This window comes from Enhydra lutris, unplaced genomic scaffold (genome assembly GCF_002288905.1).
Source record: "Enhydra lutris kenyoni isolate GAN:26980312 unplaced genomic scaffold, ASM228890v2 scaffoldscaffold13, whole genome shotgun sequence".
Lineage (NCBI taxonomy): Eukaryota > Metazoa > Chordata > Mammalia > Carnivora > Mustelidae > Enhydra > Enhydra lutris.
The window spans coordinates 43,195,406-43,211,136 of record NW_019154097.1 but is presented as its reverse complement, the minus strand read 5'-3'; the positions used below and the strand labels follow the sequence as shown (position 1 = coordinate 43,211,136).

Below are 15,731 nucleotides of genomic sequence, written 5' to 3'. Positions count from 1 at the left end.
TACTCATTGACAGTATACCTGGTCACCCAAGAGCTCTGATGGTGACGTAGAATGAGATTAATGTGATTTTCATACCTGTGAACACAACATCCATTCTGCAGCGTGAGGGTCAAGGCGTCCTTTCAACTTTCGAATCCCATTACTTAAGTACATTTCATCAGGCTGTAGCTGCCATAGGTAGTGATTTCTCTGATGGATCTGGGCAGCATAAATGGAAAACACTCTGGAAAGGCTTCACCATACTCGATGGCATTAAATACATTCGTGGTTTATAGGAAGAAGTCAAATATCAACACTAAGGGGAGTTTGGAAGAATTTGATTCCAACGCTCATGGATAACTTTGACGGGTTCAACACTTCAGGGGAGGCAGTCATTGCAGGGGTGCTGGAGCAAGAGAACTGGAGTTATGGGTGCCTGGGAGGCTCAGTGGGTTAAGCCTCTGCCTTCGGCTCAGGTCATGATCTCAGGATTCTGGGATCGAGTCCTGCATCGGGCTCTCTGCTCAGCAGGGACCTGCTTCTCCATCTCTCTCTGCCTCCTTGTGATCTCTGTCTGTCAAATAAATAAATAAAATCTTAAAAAAAAAAAAAAAAAGAACTGGAGTTAAAAGTAGAGCCTCAAGATGGGACTGCATTGCTACCATCCCGTGTGAGGAGTTGCTTCTTCTGCATGAGCGAAGAAGGTGGTTTTGAGGTGGGATCTGCTCCTGGTGAAGATGCTGTGAAGACTGTTGCAATGACAACAAAGGACTTAGAAAATGACATAAACGTAGTTGGTAAAGCAGCAGACGGGTTTGAGAAGATTGGCTCCAATTTTAAGACAAGTTCTCCTGCAGGTGAAATGCTATCAGACAGCATCGCATGCCACAGAGAAGTCATTCATGATGGGGAAGGTCAATCGATGTGGCCAACTTCATTGCCACCTTATTTTAAGAAATGGCCACAGCCACCCCATGGTCAGCAACCACCACCCTGATCAGTCAGCTGCTTGGCCACACCGAGGCAAGACCCCCCCACACCAGCAAGAAGACGACTCAATCAAAAGCTCAGATGATGGTTCGCATTTTTTCGCAATAAAGTGTTTATTAACTAAGGTGCGTACGTTGGGGTTTTTTTAGACATGGTGCTATTGCACACTTAATAGACTACAGTGTCGTGTAAACATAACTTTTATATGCGCTGGGAAACCAAAAATTTCATTTGACTCGCTTTATTTCGATGCTCATTTTATTGCAGCGGGCTGGAACCCAGCCTGCGTGATCTCCCAAGGCATGCGTGTGTTTTATCAGTGAAATGAAACCGTTTGTTATTCTGCTTCGGGAGGGAACGATAGTTTCTGTTTCTGCTTCTTTGTTTGGGCTGTTGTTTCTCCGTCTGTCCAGTGGAGTAGCGAGTCTTCAAACACCTCCCAAGCAGAAATTCTTACAGGATGTGATTTCCCGTCTGGCAATAAAATCATAAAGAAGTTAAACCCAACATTTAAATAACGGTCATTGCCTCATTTCCGTGTGTGATATAGCATTTCTTTCATGAAAGAGTTGGACAGGGTAAAGCTCTTACTATTTCTTTCTGGCTGCTTTCAAATGCTTGAACTCATTTCATTCTAACAAAAATTCCATGTATGTACCCTTCCCGTTTACTGGCTGGAAAAGAAGGAGGGTGGCCTCCAGGATATTGTGTGTCTTTGCCAAGATTGCATGGCTGCTAAGTTAGAGGGATCAGAATTTGAACCCAGGTCAGCCTCAGATTTAATGAGCTCTTTCCTGAGCCAGGTACGGTGCTAGGTTGTCCTCCGAAGGGAGAGCTGTCTGGGGCAGGGTAGAAACGGGGCTGGCTGCCTGCATTCGCTGCCTCTTTTCGGTTTCAGCCTGCCTCTACCCATGCCAAGCAATTAATCAGAAAGATGTTTTTCAAGTAATCTCTTTGCACAGGGCATGAGCGAGCGACAGGGCTGTATTGTGTGTGCTGGGAACACGAGCTGCGGAGGACAGAACTGGGTTCAAGTAGTGCCTGTGCCGTCAGAAGCCTTCTCTTGCCCTCTTGAAAACACAAGGGTCCTAACACCTCCCTCCCTGGGCTGTTGTCAGAACATTCTTTTTAAATGACTGATGGCTGTCGGCTGGCTATTGTAGGGGAGAAGAGGGTTCAAGAGAGGGTTCCTGTGCAGGATCCCTACCTGGAAAGGGCCGCGCGGCAGAGATAAGATGTGACACGCACGTCAGGAACCAGGCTCTTCCAAAGTAGAGGGCTCAGAGCTGCTGGGCTGTCACGGGCCCTCCTCCCTCTCCTGTGGTCCCTGCGGCGAGGAATTGAATCTTGTAGGTGCTACTTAGCGCGGAGAGCAGGAGCTGCATCCCGCACCCCACAACGTTAGGGGCTGGAAGGGTGTGCAGCAGCATCATTACCCGGGGAAGAGGAACTCCGAGTCACAGGCACTTTAAGAAAGATGCTTTTACTTTGAGTGTTGGAGAAAATAGAACAATTACCTACTGAAGGCAAAGTGGATGAGAAAACGTCTCTGTTCATACCACCTGATCATTTAATCTGCACAGATTCATCGTGCCTTCCCGAAGGTGGTTCAGTCCAGACTGTCTGTTCCTTTCCCAGGCTAGGGCACAATGCGATCGCCTGAGGGTCCCCACGAAAGACGAATTTCCAGCTCCAAGAGGAGATGCCTCTGAGGGCTTTTCCTTCAGACATATGCAATGAGGAGGAGGATGAGGGAGGAACGGGGAATCCATAAATCATCAAATTGCTGTTGAGCATCTTTTGGGGTCCTTAAGATGGCCCTAGGCCCTGTGATGCTTCCAGGGACAACCAGAGTACTGTCAAGGAGCTCACCACCTGCCAGGGGAGCAAGACTTATAGATGCGAAATCAGTGAAGCATTAATTGTGTATTGTTACAACCGCAGCCGGCTAGCTGTCTGGCACCTCGCACGCATCTTCTTAAGAAAAAAAGAGATAGTCTTTGTTGAAGAATGAATGAATGCATGCTTTCTGACATCTGCAGAGTGCCTCCTACACATGAGGCATGGGTCTGCACCTTTTTTTTTTTTTAAGATTTTATTTATTTATTTATTTGACAGACAGAGATTACAGGTAGGCAGAGAGGCAGGCAGAGAGAGAGGAGGAAGCAGGCTCCCTGCTGAGCAGAGAGCCCGATGCGGGGCTCGATCCCAGGACCCTGAGATCACGACCTGAGCCGAAGGCAGAGGCCTCAACCCACTGAGCCACCCAGGCGCCCTGGTTCTGCACCTTTGAATGTCATATATATACACACACACATATATATACACAATAATTTTATATATATAATAAATAATTTTATAAATATGTATATATATTTTAATATAGATTAAATATATGTATATATACGTTTACATTATATATATTATGTATTGTGTATATAAATATACATAGTATGTGTGCATATATATTTATAAAATTACTTAATATATATATAAAATTATTGCATTTTATATATATACATAATTATTGTGTTATCTATGTATATTTTATTGTTGTATGTTTATGAACGTGAATGCTCCCAACAACCCTGGGAGGTAGTCCACTGTCAGTGGCCCCATTTGGTAGCAGATCAAACTGAGGTGCAGAAAGGTCAAGTTAGTTGCCTGAGACCCTCCAGATCGTAAGGAGCAGAACCAAGATTTGAGCCCAGGCAAGCAGACTCCAAGGTCTAGGTGAGAGAGCAGACGGGCTTTGCAAGAGCTTGTTGCCATTTTTGGTTCGGACTGAGAGCTACCAGGCTGCGTTATCTGATCATCTGGCTTTGGCTTTCCCGAGGCTTGAAGCTGCCTCCCCCTTCCCAGCACCTGGACCGGTGCAGACCACCCCGTGCACTTCCCACCCTCCCGGGCCACAGCCCCGCCGGGTCTCTCGTTTGTCGTTTGTCTTACGGTGCACATTTCCAGACGAGGACGGTCGCTGTGCTTTGAGGACATGCGCAGGACTCGCCCTCACCTGTCAAGCATGATCCTTGTATTTTACCAGGCCCATTATGAACGCAATCTTTCTGTCGAAAATTTGCATACCTCCTTTCTTGAAAAGTAATGACAGCAATTTCTTTCCCTCCGCTCACTTTCTGAGTGTCTCATTTAACGGCACCTGTGAAACCGACAGGCGCAGAGATGAGAAGTGAAAGAGAGCAGTTGATTAAATCATCATCAAGCCGGGCCTCAGAAAGTCAATTCTGCTTCCCGTCTGCAATGATATCCTTTTATCTTAAAGTAATGAGCTATGGCACTTTTGCATCGGGTAATGCGATAAGTTCTATTAGCATGTTCCATTTGCCTCACAAGCAAGGGCAAGTCATTTTAGCTAGCTCGTATCACCGCAATCAAAGCAATTGGCTTCCCAGGCAGAGAAGAAAGGGGAAAAGGCTCAGGGTGATTTCTATGGATCACAACACAGCGGAAAAAATAGACTCTTGTATTATTTTAACCCGTAACATGCTTTTCCTTCTTACTCATCTTCAGATTTGGGTTTTATTAGCTCGCACGGGACTCGGAAAAGAACCAAGGTTTGGTTGAAGCAAACCCAGGGGGCCCAGGCCCCACCCAAAGGAACAAGCAGCGGTGATCTGGAAAGGGAAGACGGCAGCGTTCGGGGGGTCGCAGATGGAATGCTGCCAGGAAGGTCTCCCTGGTGATAATCATACTGTGGTCTCGTACTAAACTCTTGCTGTACGCCATCTTCAGAGTCGTCTGTAATCGGTCCCCAGGCAGGTAGGGATTAATGCTATTGATGACTTAGAATCAGTAAGTCAATGACAAAGAGGCAGAGGATCTGTTGCTTAAGCTTCCAGGAGATCATTTACAAATCACCGGGCCCCAGACTGTCAGTTTCACCTTTGGACAAGAAACTCATTTTTCTCATTTTGGCAACCTCTGAGGCTTGCGGGCTCCGGGTTTTAAGTAAATTTCATCTTTGGGGTTTATGTATGTTTATACTTGGCGAAGTGTGACTTCCTTTCTTCTAAGGGGGGAAAAAAAAGCTGAACTCCAAAGATTTGTGAAATACCACTTCTTCCACTTCGAAAAGCCCAACAATATTTTAATGAGCTGAGTGGAAATTGACAGCCTACAGATTGTTTTATGAAATATACCTGGATTTGAAAGTGACAAGAAGGGGGAAAAATGTTGAAAAGTCATCTGTGACCTTTAGAACTTCATTTTTGGACAACTTGATTTCTGGCGATGTATTTGTACTGCTAATGGGTGGTCAGAAGGAGCCTAAGCACATAGTAGACGCTTTTTAAAATTATTTGTTGAATGGAAGTGTGTGATCATCTGAGAGACCCCGGAGGAGAATAAGAAGTGTTCTGTTAGCCCCTCAGATCGCGTTGGCTGTTTGAGCCCTGGCCAATTCAAGCTGAGAACTTGCAAAAGTGCCAGGTTCTAAGAGCTCCCCATAGGAATAATAGGTCACCAGTACAGAATTCCAGAAGCTTCTGAAGATTTGCTCTGCTTTCTGCCTCCCGAGCAGCTGAAGATTGGTAGACCTTATATTATTTCCTAATGCACTCGTTTTGTGACTGTCAGAAGCTTTACTCTCCTCTCTTAAACGACTGTTTGGCAAACAAATCTTTCGATCACGCTTTTGCCCTTTTAGAGCTATTTTGTTTGCTCGGGCATAGTTACTGCTGAGGTGGAAGGGAAGAGAGCCAATGGCATCGTATTACCATCAGTAAGAGTACCTCACACCATTTTCAGGATTAAAAGATTCCTTTTATTTCAAGGTTCCCAATAGCTTTGAATTTCACTTCAAGCTCAAAGCCAATGTGAGCTCGGTGTAAACAGTGTGAAACGGGGGCTTTGCGGGGTGACAGAAGACAGACAGCATCAGAGTTGCCATATGTGGACACAAAATGGCACCACGTTCATGCGCGTACAAGGAATTGGGCAGACGGGAAGATGGTGGCGGACATGCTTCCCATCACTGTGCCTCTCCCTTACTTCTTTAAATAAGAAAATAAGTGTCATGTTTTCTCTAGGTGGCTTCTCCTGAAATTGCTTTTAGGTGAGGGATGTCTTTACAGTCGCAGATAAACCGCCAGCCCCAAAGGGAAATCGATTTGTTTTGTCACTGGCAAAGTTAAATTGTACTTGATGTTAGACGTTGTAGTTTACAAGTTGGGGTTCTCCCTCATTTTCCTCTTATTTCCTTTAGGCAGAAAGAAGAATAAAATAACTTTGTTCAGTGATGGCGTGCAGCTCTGACATCTTTGGTGGCAGTGATAAATGGATTTGAGATACAAAATAACTGTTCCCGCAAGGTCCATTGAGCAGAATAGAGAGCAATGCCCTCCTCAATGTCATTGTGATCTATTCAATGATTGCCACTTTCTGCTTAAGAATGCATTCCATCACGGGGTACCTGGAATTCCATTGTTCCTTCGTTCCAAATGAGGCGGAGAGGTGTCGCCGACCCTGACTCCTTTCAATTTGGAGCCGAGTCTTAAAACAAGATATTGAGATTCCCAAACGGAAATGAGAAATGTTTGCTTTTGAGGAATACACCTAAAATCGTCATCGTGTCTTGTCTGGGCCTTTTTATTTTTTTTTTTAAAGATTTTATTTATTTACTCGACAGACAGAGATCACAAGTAGGCAGAGAGGCAGGCAGAGAGGGGGCGGGGGGGAAGCAGGCTCCCCGCCAAGCAGAGAGCCCGACGTGGGGCTCGATCCCAGGACCCTGAGATCATGACCTGAGCCAAAGGCAGAGGCTTTAACCCACTGAGCCACCCAGGCGCCCCTTGTCTGCGCCTTTTAATGGAAGGCATTTCTCCCTGGGCCCCAGCGCCAGGCTCTGCTAATGATTTTGTCCCTGCCCCATGTGTTCAAGCCTCCGCCGCACCGATATTAAGCCGTTGACTTGGGCATTGTTTCCCACACCTTCTTTCTTTGCAATTACTTGCTTTTTCAGAATCCCAGTTTGCTTATGTTATCTGGAATCAACCGCGGTGTGAGGAATTCTGAAGAGGAACAAGATGGATTTGTCAATGCGATCGAGCACCTTCCATCTTCCATATCCCAAGGCACTGACTGCCCTGATCTGCCCAGAGCTTACTCTCTAGTAGGATGGCTCTCGTGGCAGACAATGAAAATACAGTATTTTGTAAGGGACGGAGACAGAAACAGTTAATTCCAAGACGAGTACTGTAATTCTAAGAAATCCTAATTCTAAGAAAAGTATTGGATAATTCACAGAGGGAACTGCATTTTTGAGGATAGAGTTCCAGGCAGAGAGAATTGATGAGCACAAAGATAGTAGGTCCTGGGCGTGTGAGCGAGTGTGCCCGAGTGTGGCGAGAGCGAGGGGTGTGTGACGGTAGCGCTACTCGAAGTGTAGCTGCAGACAGAGGCCACGCCACGAGCCCTCTCGCTCAACTGTCTGCTGCGAGATTGGCGTGGCCGCGGAGCACAAAGCGTTTGGAAACTTTTATAGCAATTCAATGGAGTAATTTTGTATCTCTTAAACATAATAACACATATTTTTATATGTCTTTGCTTTTCTTTTTCATTTTCGTAGCAATGTATTTTTTATTATATTTTACAGAAGCATCAGTCTATGATGTTTGGGAAATTAAAGGAAACAAAACAAAAACAAATGGTCCTTCGCCACAGAGAGCTTGAGAGGCCCTGTGTTGGAGGAGTGGTTGGACGTGGGGAAGCCACGGGAAGAGTCTTCATGGCCGTGGGAAGTGTCATAATGACCAAAGGGAAAATGAGGAGATCCGCCCTGGTCAGTAAGGGCTTGGGTTAGAAAACAAGGAGACCAGGGTCCCTGAAAGCAGTCCTTGGCCTCTTGTCATGATAAAAGGCTGAGGGAAGCAGTGGCCATGGTGGTGGAGGTGGGACGGATTCAGACAGCAGAGTCAGTCATGTGGGTGAGAGAAGGTAGGTCCGCTCGAGAACGGAGCCAAGGATGGTAACAAGACTCTCCACGGAGACTGAACGCTGGTGGCATCACCAGGGACCCGCGGGAGAGGGGAAGGCTTGCGGGGAGCGGAAGACAGGGGGTCCGGATTTAGACGGACGCCTGCTCCAGTCTGTTTGCAAGGCTCGAAGGAAGGGGGCACAGCCAACAAGACATACGTTGATAACCCGTAACGTGTACTGTTCGCCCTGACTCTCTGCCACACGTCGTCTGAGTCGTTCACGTGCGCTGGCTTGTTTTCTTCTGACCATCCTCTGAGGGCAACGCCATTGTTACCCACATTTTACAGATAAGTAAACTGAGATGCGGAGAACTGAAACAGTTCTCCCCAAGTCACGTAGCTGGCAGACAGTGGGCATGGGGATTCTGTAGCGTCGACATACACATGGTAGATGGGACGAAGGGAATCTCTAAAGGCTGCCCTGGAAATCACGGGGAAACAGTAGGACTGCAGTTTCAACTCTGGGGAAACGGTGACATTAAGGGATATGCAGAGGAGGAGGGGCCATGAGAAGACACTAGGGAAGAGGGGTATTGGTGAGTGTGTATGAGGGGAATCTTCCAGAACGTTCAGTCAAGACGATCGAGATAACAGCACTGGGGAATTTTCTTACTTGATTAGTTACAATCCATATAGTGGATTATAGCACACGCTGTTTTTTTTTCTCTCTAGTTATGTTATATATTTTTTTCTTTTTTTTTAATTTCACTTTATTTTTTCAGTGTTCCAAGATTCATTGTTTATGCATCACACCCAGTACTTTTTTTTTTTTTTTAATGATGTGACAGCAAATTTCGGTCATGAAACAAAATATTTGACACATTTTGTGAAAACAGAGTAGGCTACAATACAGTAGAAATTTATTTTCATTTCTTAAAATGTGTGTGAGAAGGACGGAGGAAAGACTGGAGGGAAATCTACAGGTGTACTGCTGTTTACCTAGGCTCATGGGTGACTTAAAAATATCTTCAATAAATATACACTAATTTTTAAAAATTTTTTTAAAGATTTTATTTATTTATTTGACAGAGATCACAAGTAGGCAGAGAGGCAGCAGAGAGAGAGAGAGGGGGAAGCAGGCTCCCCACCGAGCAGAGAGCATGATGCGGGGCTCGATCCCAGGACCCTGGGATCGTGACCTGAGCCGAAGGCAGAGGCTTTAACCCACTGAGCCACCCAGGCGCCCCAAATATACACTAATTTTTAAAAGGAGAAAATATTGGGTGGGTACTTTGGGGTCGGGTTGACGCGTTTAAAGGGCGGGAAGGAAGCCCAAAAGGAAGCAGTTGGCCCTAGGATCTCCCTTCCAATTTGTGAACCCAGAGGAGACAGAGCTGAAGGTGGCATTGGCGGGGATGGCTTCCCGTGCCAGCCGTACTGTGCTCCAACACTAGCCCGTTTCTGAATCGAGCTTTTGAGGCGTGTGGCTTGGATTTCGTGCTCCTGTTTCCCTCTCTTGTCTGTGCTGGGTTTGGGTCACGTATTTGTCTGAAGACACGGCGACCAGGAATTTTTCCCTGCCTGGCCTGGAAGGCCCACTTGTTCCTTTTCATTTCTGGCTTTTGGAAATGGAGGCAGATGTTTTCAGTGTCCACAAAGGCCTTTGAAATCCGGTCCTGGGGAGTACCCTGCCGCCTCAAGTTGGTCGTGAGCCCGCAGCCTGTGTGCCAGGACACCAGTGCGGGGCCCTGATGTCAACGTGCTTCCAGCGGTCCCATCAGCTGGGACTCCGTTTGTACCTTCGACATCGCACCTCTCGGCCTCACGCAGAACGGATGCCCGAGTCGGGACGTGGCTCGCAGGGAACCCCGTGAATTGGAGCGGGCGTCTGGGGACCGGGGAGCAGACACTTCTTCCTTTGACCTTGCAAGACCTAGAACCATTTGGCCTAAAATCCACAACGTGCTGAGCTCAGGGCGTGAAAGCCGCGCAGCGTATTCAATGTGAATTTAGACCCTGACTTCTGCCCGCACCGACTCCAGAAGACATCCCCTTTTTCAGAAAGCCGGCCCGTAAACGGCCAGCAGCGAGGCAGAAAGACTCCTCAGGACCGTGGCTCGCTTTCCGTCTGGGGTTGTCAACAAACCCCCTTTATGAGTGGCGCGGACCTCTTGCATGTGTCGAGCTTCTGGCTTTTACGGAGCGTGTTGGGAGCCAGGCTGGGCGAGCATTAGGCGCTGTTTGCGGAGTGCGTTTATTGCCTTTGCATAATTTATGAGCTGGAGGGGTTGACCATCATTCGTCTCTGCCAGGGGCTGGCACTCGAGGCTCCAGAGAGCAGAGCTGTAAATTGGATGGTTCGCTCCTGCTGAGCCCACGGCAGAGTCCTCGGGTCAGTATGGGAATTTAATACCAGAAATGGAACTGTTTTCTCAGCGCACCATGTGGGCCCCCGCGCAGCAGAGCCTGTTTTGGCAGACTCTGCGACTGGCCTCGTCGAGGAGCTGTCACTCACCCGGCGTGTCGTGTGGGGAGCTGGAGCATTTTTAATCGGCTTGGCACCCGTGCTGCTTCCATAATGGACACCAGTAGGTCTCAGTTCTTCACCATATGCTTAACTCTGGAGACAAGGTGCTTCTGGGTATATCAGTAATTACTTGATGCGGAATTAAGTGGACCTTGAAATTAGAACTGGACTGTGGGAAAGCAGAAGGCTTAACACTCTGATACAAATAACCATTCCTGGGGACATACTGCTGTTAGGATCGGTGGGGGGGCGTGGACAGCGGTGGCCCTTTCCCAGCTTCCCCACTCCTCAACCGCCTGCACCCCAGTCCTTGGGAACGTGGGCAAGGGCTGGGCCACAGCCCTCAGCTGTCACTGATTACCTCACAGGGCGGCTGTGAACATCTGGGGAGATGAACCTGCCTGGCAAAACACACTTCTCCCCCCCACACACACACCCTCTTCTGAATCATGCTTTGTCACTCTTGAAAATGTGCCCAGAACTTAGGAACCTCAAAGAAGCCCTAATTAAAGGCAATGGGAGGGGGGGGGAATCACACAATGAGGAGAAGAGAACTTCATCTCTGTTGTTCTAGGCCTTCAAAGTCTTCATCTCACCTCTTGATTTATTATAATAGAGGAATCGCTCGTCAGACAGAAGTAAGCTCAGACCATCTGAGTTTGGAAGCCTGGTCGAACACAATTCAGTCGTACTTGGTAGAAGCTCGGTCGCTGAAGCTCTGATCGCCCTATGGCATGGAGGGGCCAGTGCAGACGGTAGAAAGTGTTAGAACCTTCTCGTCTATGAGTTTGTGATGTGAGTTCCTAAGTACTCAAAGTGCAGAGACGGTAAGCTGGAAAGAGGAAAGAGTCCCCCAGTCATGTCTTATGACGGCAAGATGTCCATTCGGATGGAGTTGTCGTTACTCGCATTTGAGAGAGCTCTAACAGTGGTTTAAATGATAAGTTAACTCATTCTTATCTGAACAAAAATGTCCAGAGTCAGGCCGCTCTTAGGTTGGTTCAAACGTCTCCATTGGGCCACCGCCATCTTGTTTTTGTACTTAGACTTTCCGCTGCCTCATTTTTGCAAGGTGGCTGCCGCAGATCTGGGCATCGCCACATCCTCCTACAACCATGTTCAAAGGCAAGAGACAAGTGCTTCCTGCTTGTCTTCTTTTTTTTGAGGAGAGAAAAATTTTTCAGAGCCTTCAGCGGACATCTCCTCAAGTCTAAGCCAGGAGTGTGTCTTGTGGCCACCCTTGGCTGCCAGGAATGTTGGAAAAGAGAGCCTACCTGGCTTTCTTCAGTCTCAAAATGTCGGGAGAAGGGGTTTGTGAATAACTCTGGGTATCCAGCCAGTCGTGGCTGTTGTATAAGTGAATCTATTTTCTGTTTCTGGTTGTAGCTGCACCAACTCTCGTGTCCAGGTGGCCACACTAAAAACCTTGGCATCGTCCTAGACTCACCCCCTTCCTTGTTTCTCATGTCCATGTGTTACCACGTCCTATTGGTTCCACCTTCAGAATTGCCGGGCCATCTGTTCCTCCCTTTCTTCAATCACGCGTCACGCTGGTTTAGACGGTGTCGTCACGGTTGCCAGACCGGTCACCCATGACCCGTGTCTTCCCCCACAGCGCATGGTCTGTCCTCCTCCGCCCCGTGGGGAGAGTCGTCCTGATGGACTGTGGCTCTCACCACACCACACCTCTGCTCGGCGTTTGTGTTCTAGCTTTCTCTCTACTGCTAACCTGAAAGCTGCTCTAGGGCCAGTCCCGTGTCTCGGTGGAACATCGGTCCGCGTAGCAGTGCCTGTCAAGGACTGCTCGCGTACAGACAAATACATTGACCTGCTGTGCATTCGCTCCGACAAAACACATCCCCCTTTTTAAGATCCGACGGATAACGAACACTCTTGGTTTAAAAAAGAAAACGTGGTTTTTATCGTTTCCCCTTCACATCTAATGAGGAAGCCAAAGTTTGGAGTTAACTCATTCTCTGGTTATTCCAGACTTAGCTCACCAGTTGGAATTTGGGATCTGTTAGGTATGATACGAGTCTGCGGCCTTAACACGTACTTCTTTGCCCGTATTATTGATTTACTTCCCTGACCTCCTCTTGTCCTTGGTATGTTTTCTGTAGAGAACATTCGCTCTTTCTTCTGGGCCTTAGAAAAGGCAGCCATCACAGCTGGTGAGCTCTGCCCATTGTGTTCTCTTTCCTTCAGAGTCCACACGAGAAAATGCAGCACCCAGACGTTTTCCTCTTTTTCTGGGTAAAAGCACCAGGAGAGACAGAACCTTTCACGTCAGCTGCAGGTAGAAGGTCTCCTTCTGAAGGTAGCGACTGACCCTGAATCCCACTGAATGATCCTGATTCCCCTTCATCCTGCGGCTGGATTGGTTCCTCGGTGGGCACCCCCTCTCCCGTGCGCTGGGGTGCTCACCGTTGTGATCTGGCACCTTGCCAGACCGTGTCCACAGGCCACCAGCAGAACCATGGAACCATGGAGCACAGGCTTCAATGAGACCAGCGCAGCAGCTTCTCTGAATTTCGCTTCTCATTCGGTTTATGAGCGTTTGAGCGGAAGAAACTCTGTACAGCTCAGCTAACGTTTCCTAGTTCCTTTATTTGTCTTTATTTTTTCTGTATCAAAAAACAAGAATCTGCTCAATGTTTCTGCTAACCCTTATTCTCTTGTCTTTCTTTTCAGTGTGACAGCGACAGTGACCAGGAAGAGAAGGTAAGACCCCCGCCCCCGGCCCCACCATTGTGGGCGTAGTCGAGCACCGTGGTTCTCGCACCCAGTCCCAGGGTGGTGGGATGCCAGCTCCGCAGTGACCTCAGCTTTCCTGCTCTGCAAGACCAGTTGCGTTTACACAGCGACGTTGCCTATGATAAGAAATAACATATTTACTTCGTGAGGTCCATCTTTTTTTAAACGTGCCCATTAAGATTGGGTACATGGAACATCAAGTGTTCACTTCAGAGATTTTTGAAAGAGGAAGCTATTTTGATAACCATCTGACTTTTCTTTTTTAATCCTTGACTGGAACATTAAACGTGCTAGTCTGCACTGATAATGTCATTTCTCCATTTCTTTTACTGGCCTCCCTGCTTCTTCCTCTTTTCTATACATCGTGGCCTTCTTGATAGAAATACGAATGGTGTGTTTCTGGGTCTGTCGTCATGGGGTGAGTGGGGAGCGCAGGAGAGCTCGGGTGGGGGCGGCTCTCCTCGTCCGGGGGACAGCCAGGTGGGAGGGCGGTTCTTCCTGCAGGTGCGTGCGAGGCTGATGGCCGCCAGGCTCTGTGTATCCAGGCCACATGGAGCTCGCAGAAGATCGGAGCACGACCCGGTAAAGTGAACTTTTCCGTGCCTGAAGCAAAGGGATGGTTTGGTCTTTCTTTCTAGCTGTCCCAGCCCCCAACCAGACGTCTTCCTCATTTTATTCCTACCTTACGTATTTCAGAAAGAGTCCCCGATCCCGCGGGTTCTGTACCGCCTGGCGTCGGAAGGAAGGGCCGTAACCCCCGCCGGCTTCTGGGTCTGTCCTTCGTCTCGCTGGGCTTCTCGAGCCCCGGCCTCCGCCTTCCACGCCCCGTTCGCTTGTGGCTTTTACTCAGAAGCAGGCCGTCCGTGTTTGGTGGCGTCTTCCCGTCCAGCCCTGGATTTCCCACCTCCTCTGCTTCCGGCCTCCGGGAGAGATCTGAGGGCTCCTGTTCCGTCCTGTCGTTAATTTGAATTCAGCACATGTAGCCTGTTATAAAATGCGAGACATCATCATTGGAGCAGGTCAAGCATATTCAGATGAAGACAAATGGTGCTTATTTGATTTCTTTAAAATCAGGAAATGAAAAAAGTGCTCTCTGGAGAAATCATGTTCTGCCTGACTCGGATGATAGACCAGCATGTCCCCTCGATAAGAACAGGCTCTCGCCTTGAGGTTTTCTCTCTGAAGGGCGGCCCGGACTGTCAGCGCTTGCTGACATGTGCATTATCTGTGTCATTTTAAACAAAGTGACCTATGGAAGGGTGCGCTGTGCTGTGACATGGTAATGGGCTGTTGGATGACAGTGAAAGTACACACTGCAGAGGGGCTGTGGATTATTCTTTTGTTTAACTGACAAGTAGGCGCTTCCTTCCTCCAGCCCCCGGAGTCTTAGCTCCTCGTGAGGGGGTCCCCCGGTGCCTCAGGCGGCCGGTGTGCTGTGGGCGCTGGAGGCCAATGGCCAGCAGTGGAGGCCCAGGGTCGGGTGTGCTCGCTGGGCCTGGAGCCGTCTAGGCCCCCTTCCCCATGGCGGCCTTCCCATCGTCCCATCGGGCGGCCCGGCCACCCAGGGTACTTCCTCGTACCCGTATTTCCTCGCCGTTCCAGGAGATCTTTTAAAGGTGGTAGTTGATCTCACCTTCCAAGCTGGTGGCACTTCTCCGAGGGGATGAGCCTTCTTCGGGGTTTCACGTCCAAAAGGATGTGCTTTCTTGAAAAGGCAGCGCAAATTCCCGAAGCGCCAGCCATGGGCGAAGGCGGTGAGGTGGTCTGGTGGTGTATTGCGCGTGGGTGTGTCCGCATCAGCCGTCTCGACCGTGAATGCACAGCGGGTCACCGGGGGCGGGGGGGGGGGGACCTGCAAACCACCTGATGCCTGGGCCTTGTCCCAGCCCAGTCACCTCGAACCTCAGCAGGTGTCCAGTGCCTCTTGTCGGGATCATCACCTGACTCTGGCGATTCCTAGAATTACCGGAGCCATCTGTGGTTTTCAGAGTGCTCTGGGGGCCCAGGTGTTTCCTACACGCTGACAGCATCCCAGCCAGCCACCCCTCCCCGGGCCCTAAAGGCCCGTGTCCTCACGGCCCCCGGTTCCCGCTCAGAGCGCAGGAAGCGGCAGAGCCTCTGAGCAGAGGGCTGGCGGTGGGAAGGGAGCCAGGGCCGCACCGCTCAGAGCCAGGGGGCATCTGGGGGGCCACAAAGGAGAAAAAAGAGATTGTACAGCGAGCACACGAGCCGGGCGCCGGCCAGCGAGGGGAGGGTGTAGTCCGGCCCGCTGGCCCGTGGTGTTCCGGCAGGACCTCCTCCTCCCCCGGAGCTGCCGCACAGCCGCACTCCCATCACCCGTCCCTGCCCTGCCACCCGGTCTCCCTCCAGAGGGCTCCCAGCAGGAGCGATCAAGACTGTAACAGCAGTCGTGCCCGCTTGGCTCTGGCAGAGTTAAGACTGTCAGGCTTCCCCTTTTGGACTGAGATCGTCTGGTGTTTATCACCGACGTTCACACCATCCGCCCAGACTTATGCCGCGCGCGGGGGCCCGGGCCGCTGTCAGCCTCC

At 49.3% G+C, this 15,731-nt stretch overlaps 1 protein-coding gene across 3 annotated transcripts in view; it reads left to right on the top strand.

The window, feature by feature from the left end:
- LOC111145610 (AUTS2, activator of transcription and developmental regulator) overlaps positions 1–15,731 on the top strand; it is a 1,103,405-nt gene that overhangs the window by 786,963 nt on the left and 300,711 nt on the right. For all 3 annotated transcript variants that reach the window (XM_022500620.1, XM_022500619.1, XM_022500618.1), the window contains exon 5: positions 13,120–13,149. In XM_022500620.1, coding sequence (XP_022356328.1) covers positions 13,120–13,149 — 30 coding nt within the window. The remainder of the gene's footprint in view (positions 1–13,119; positions 13,150–15,731) is intronic.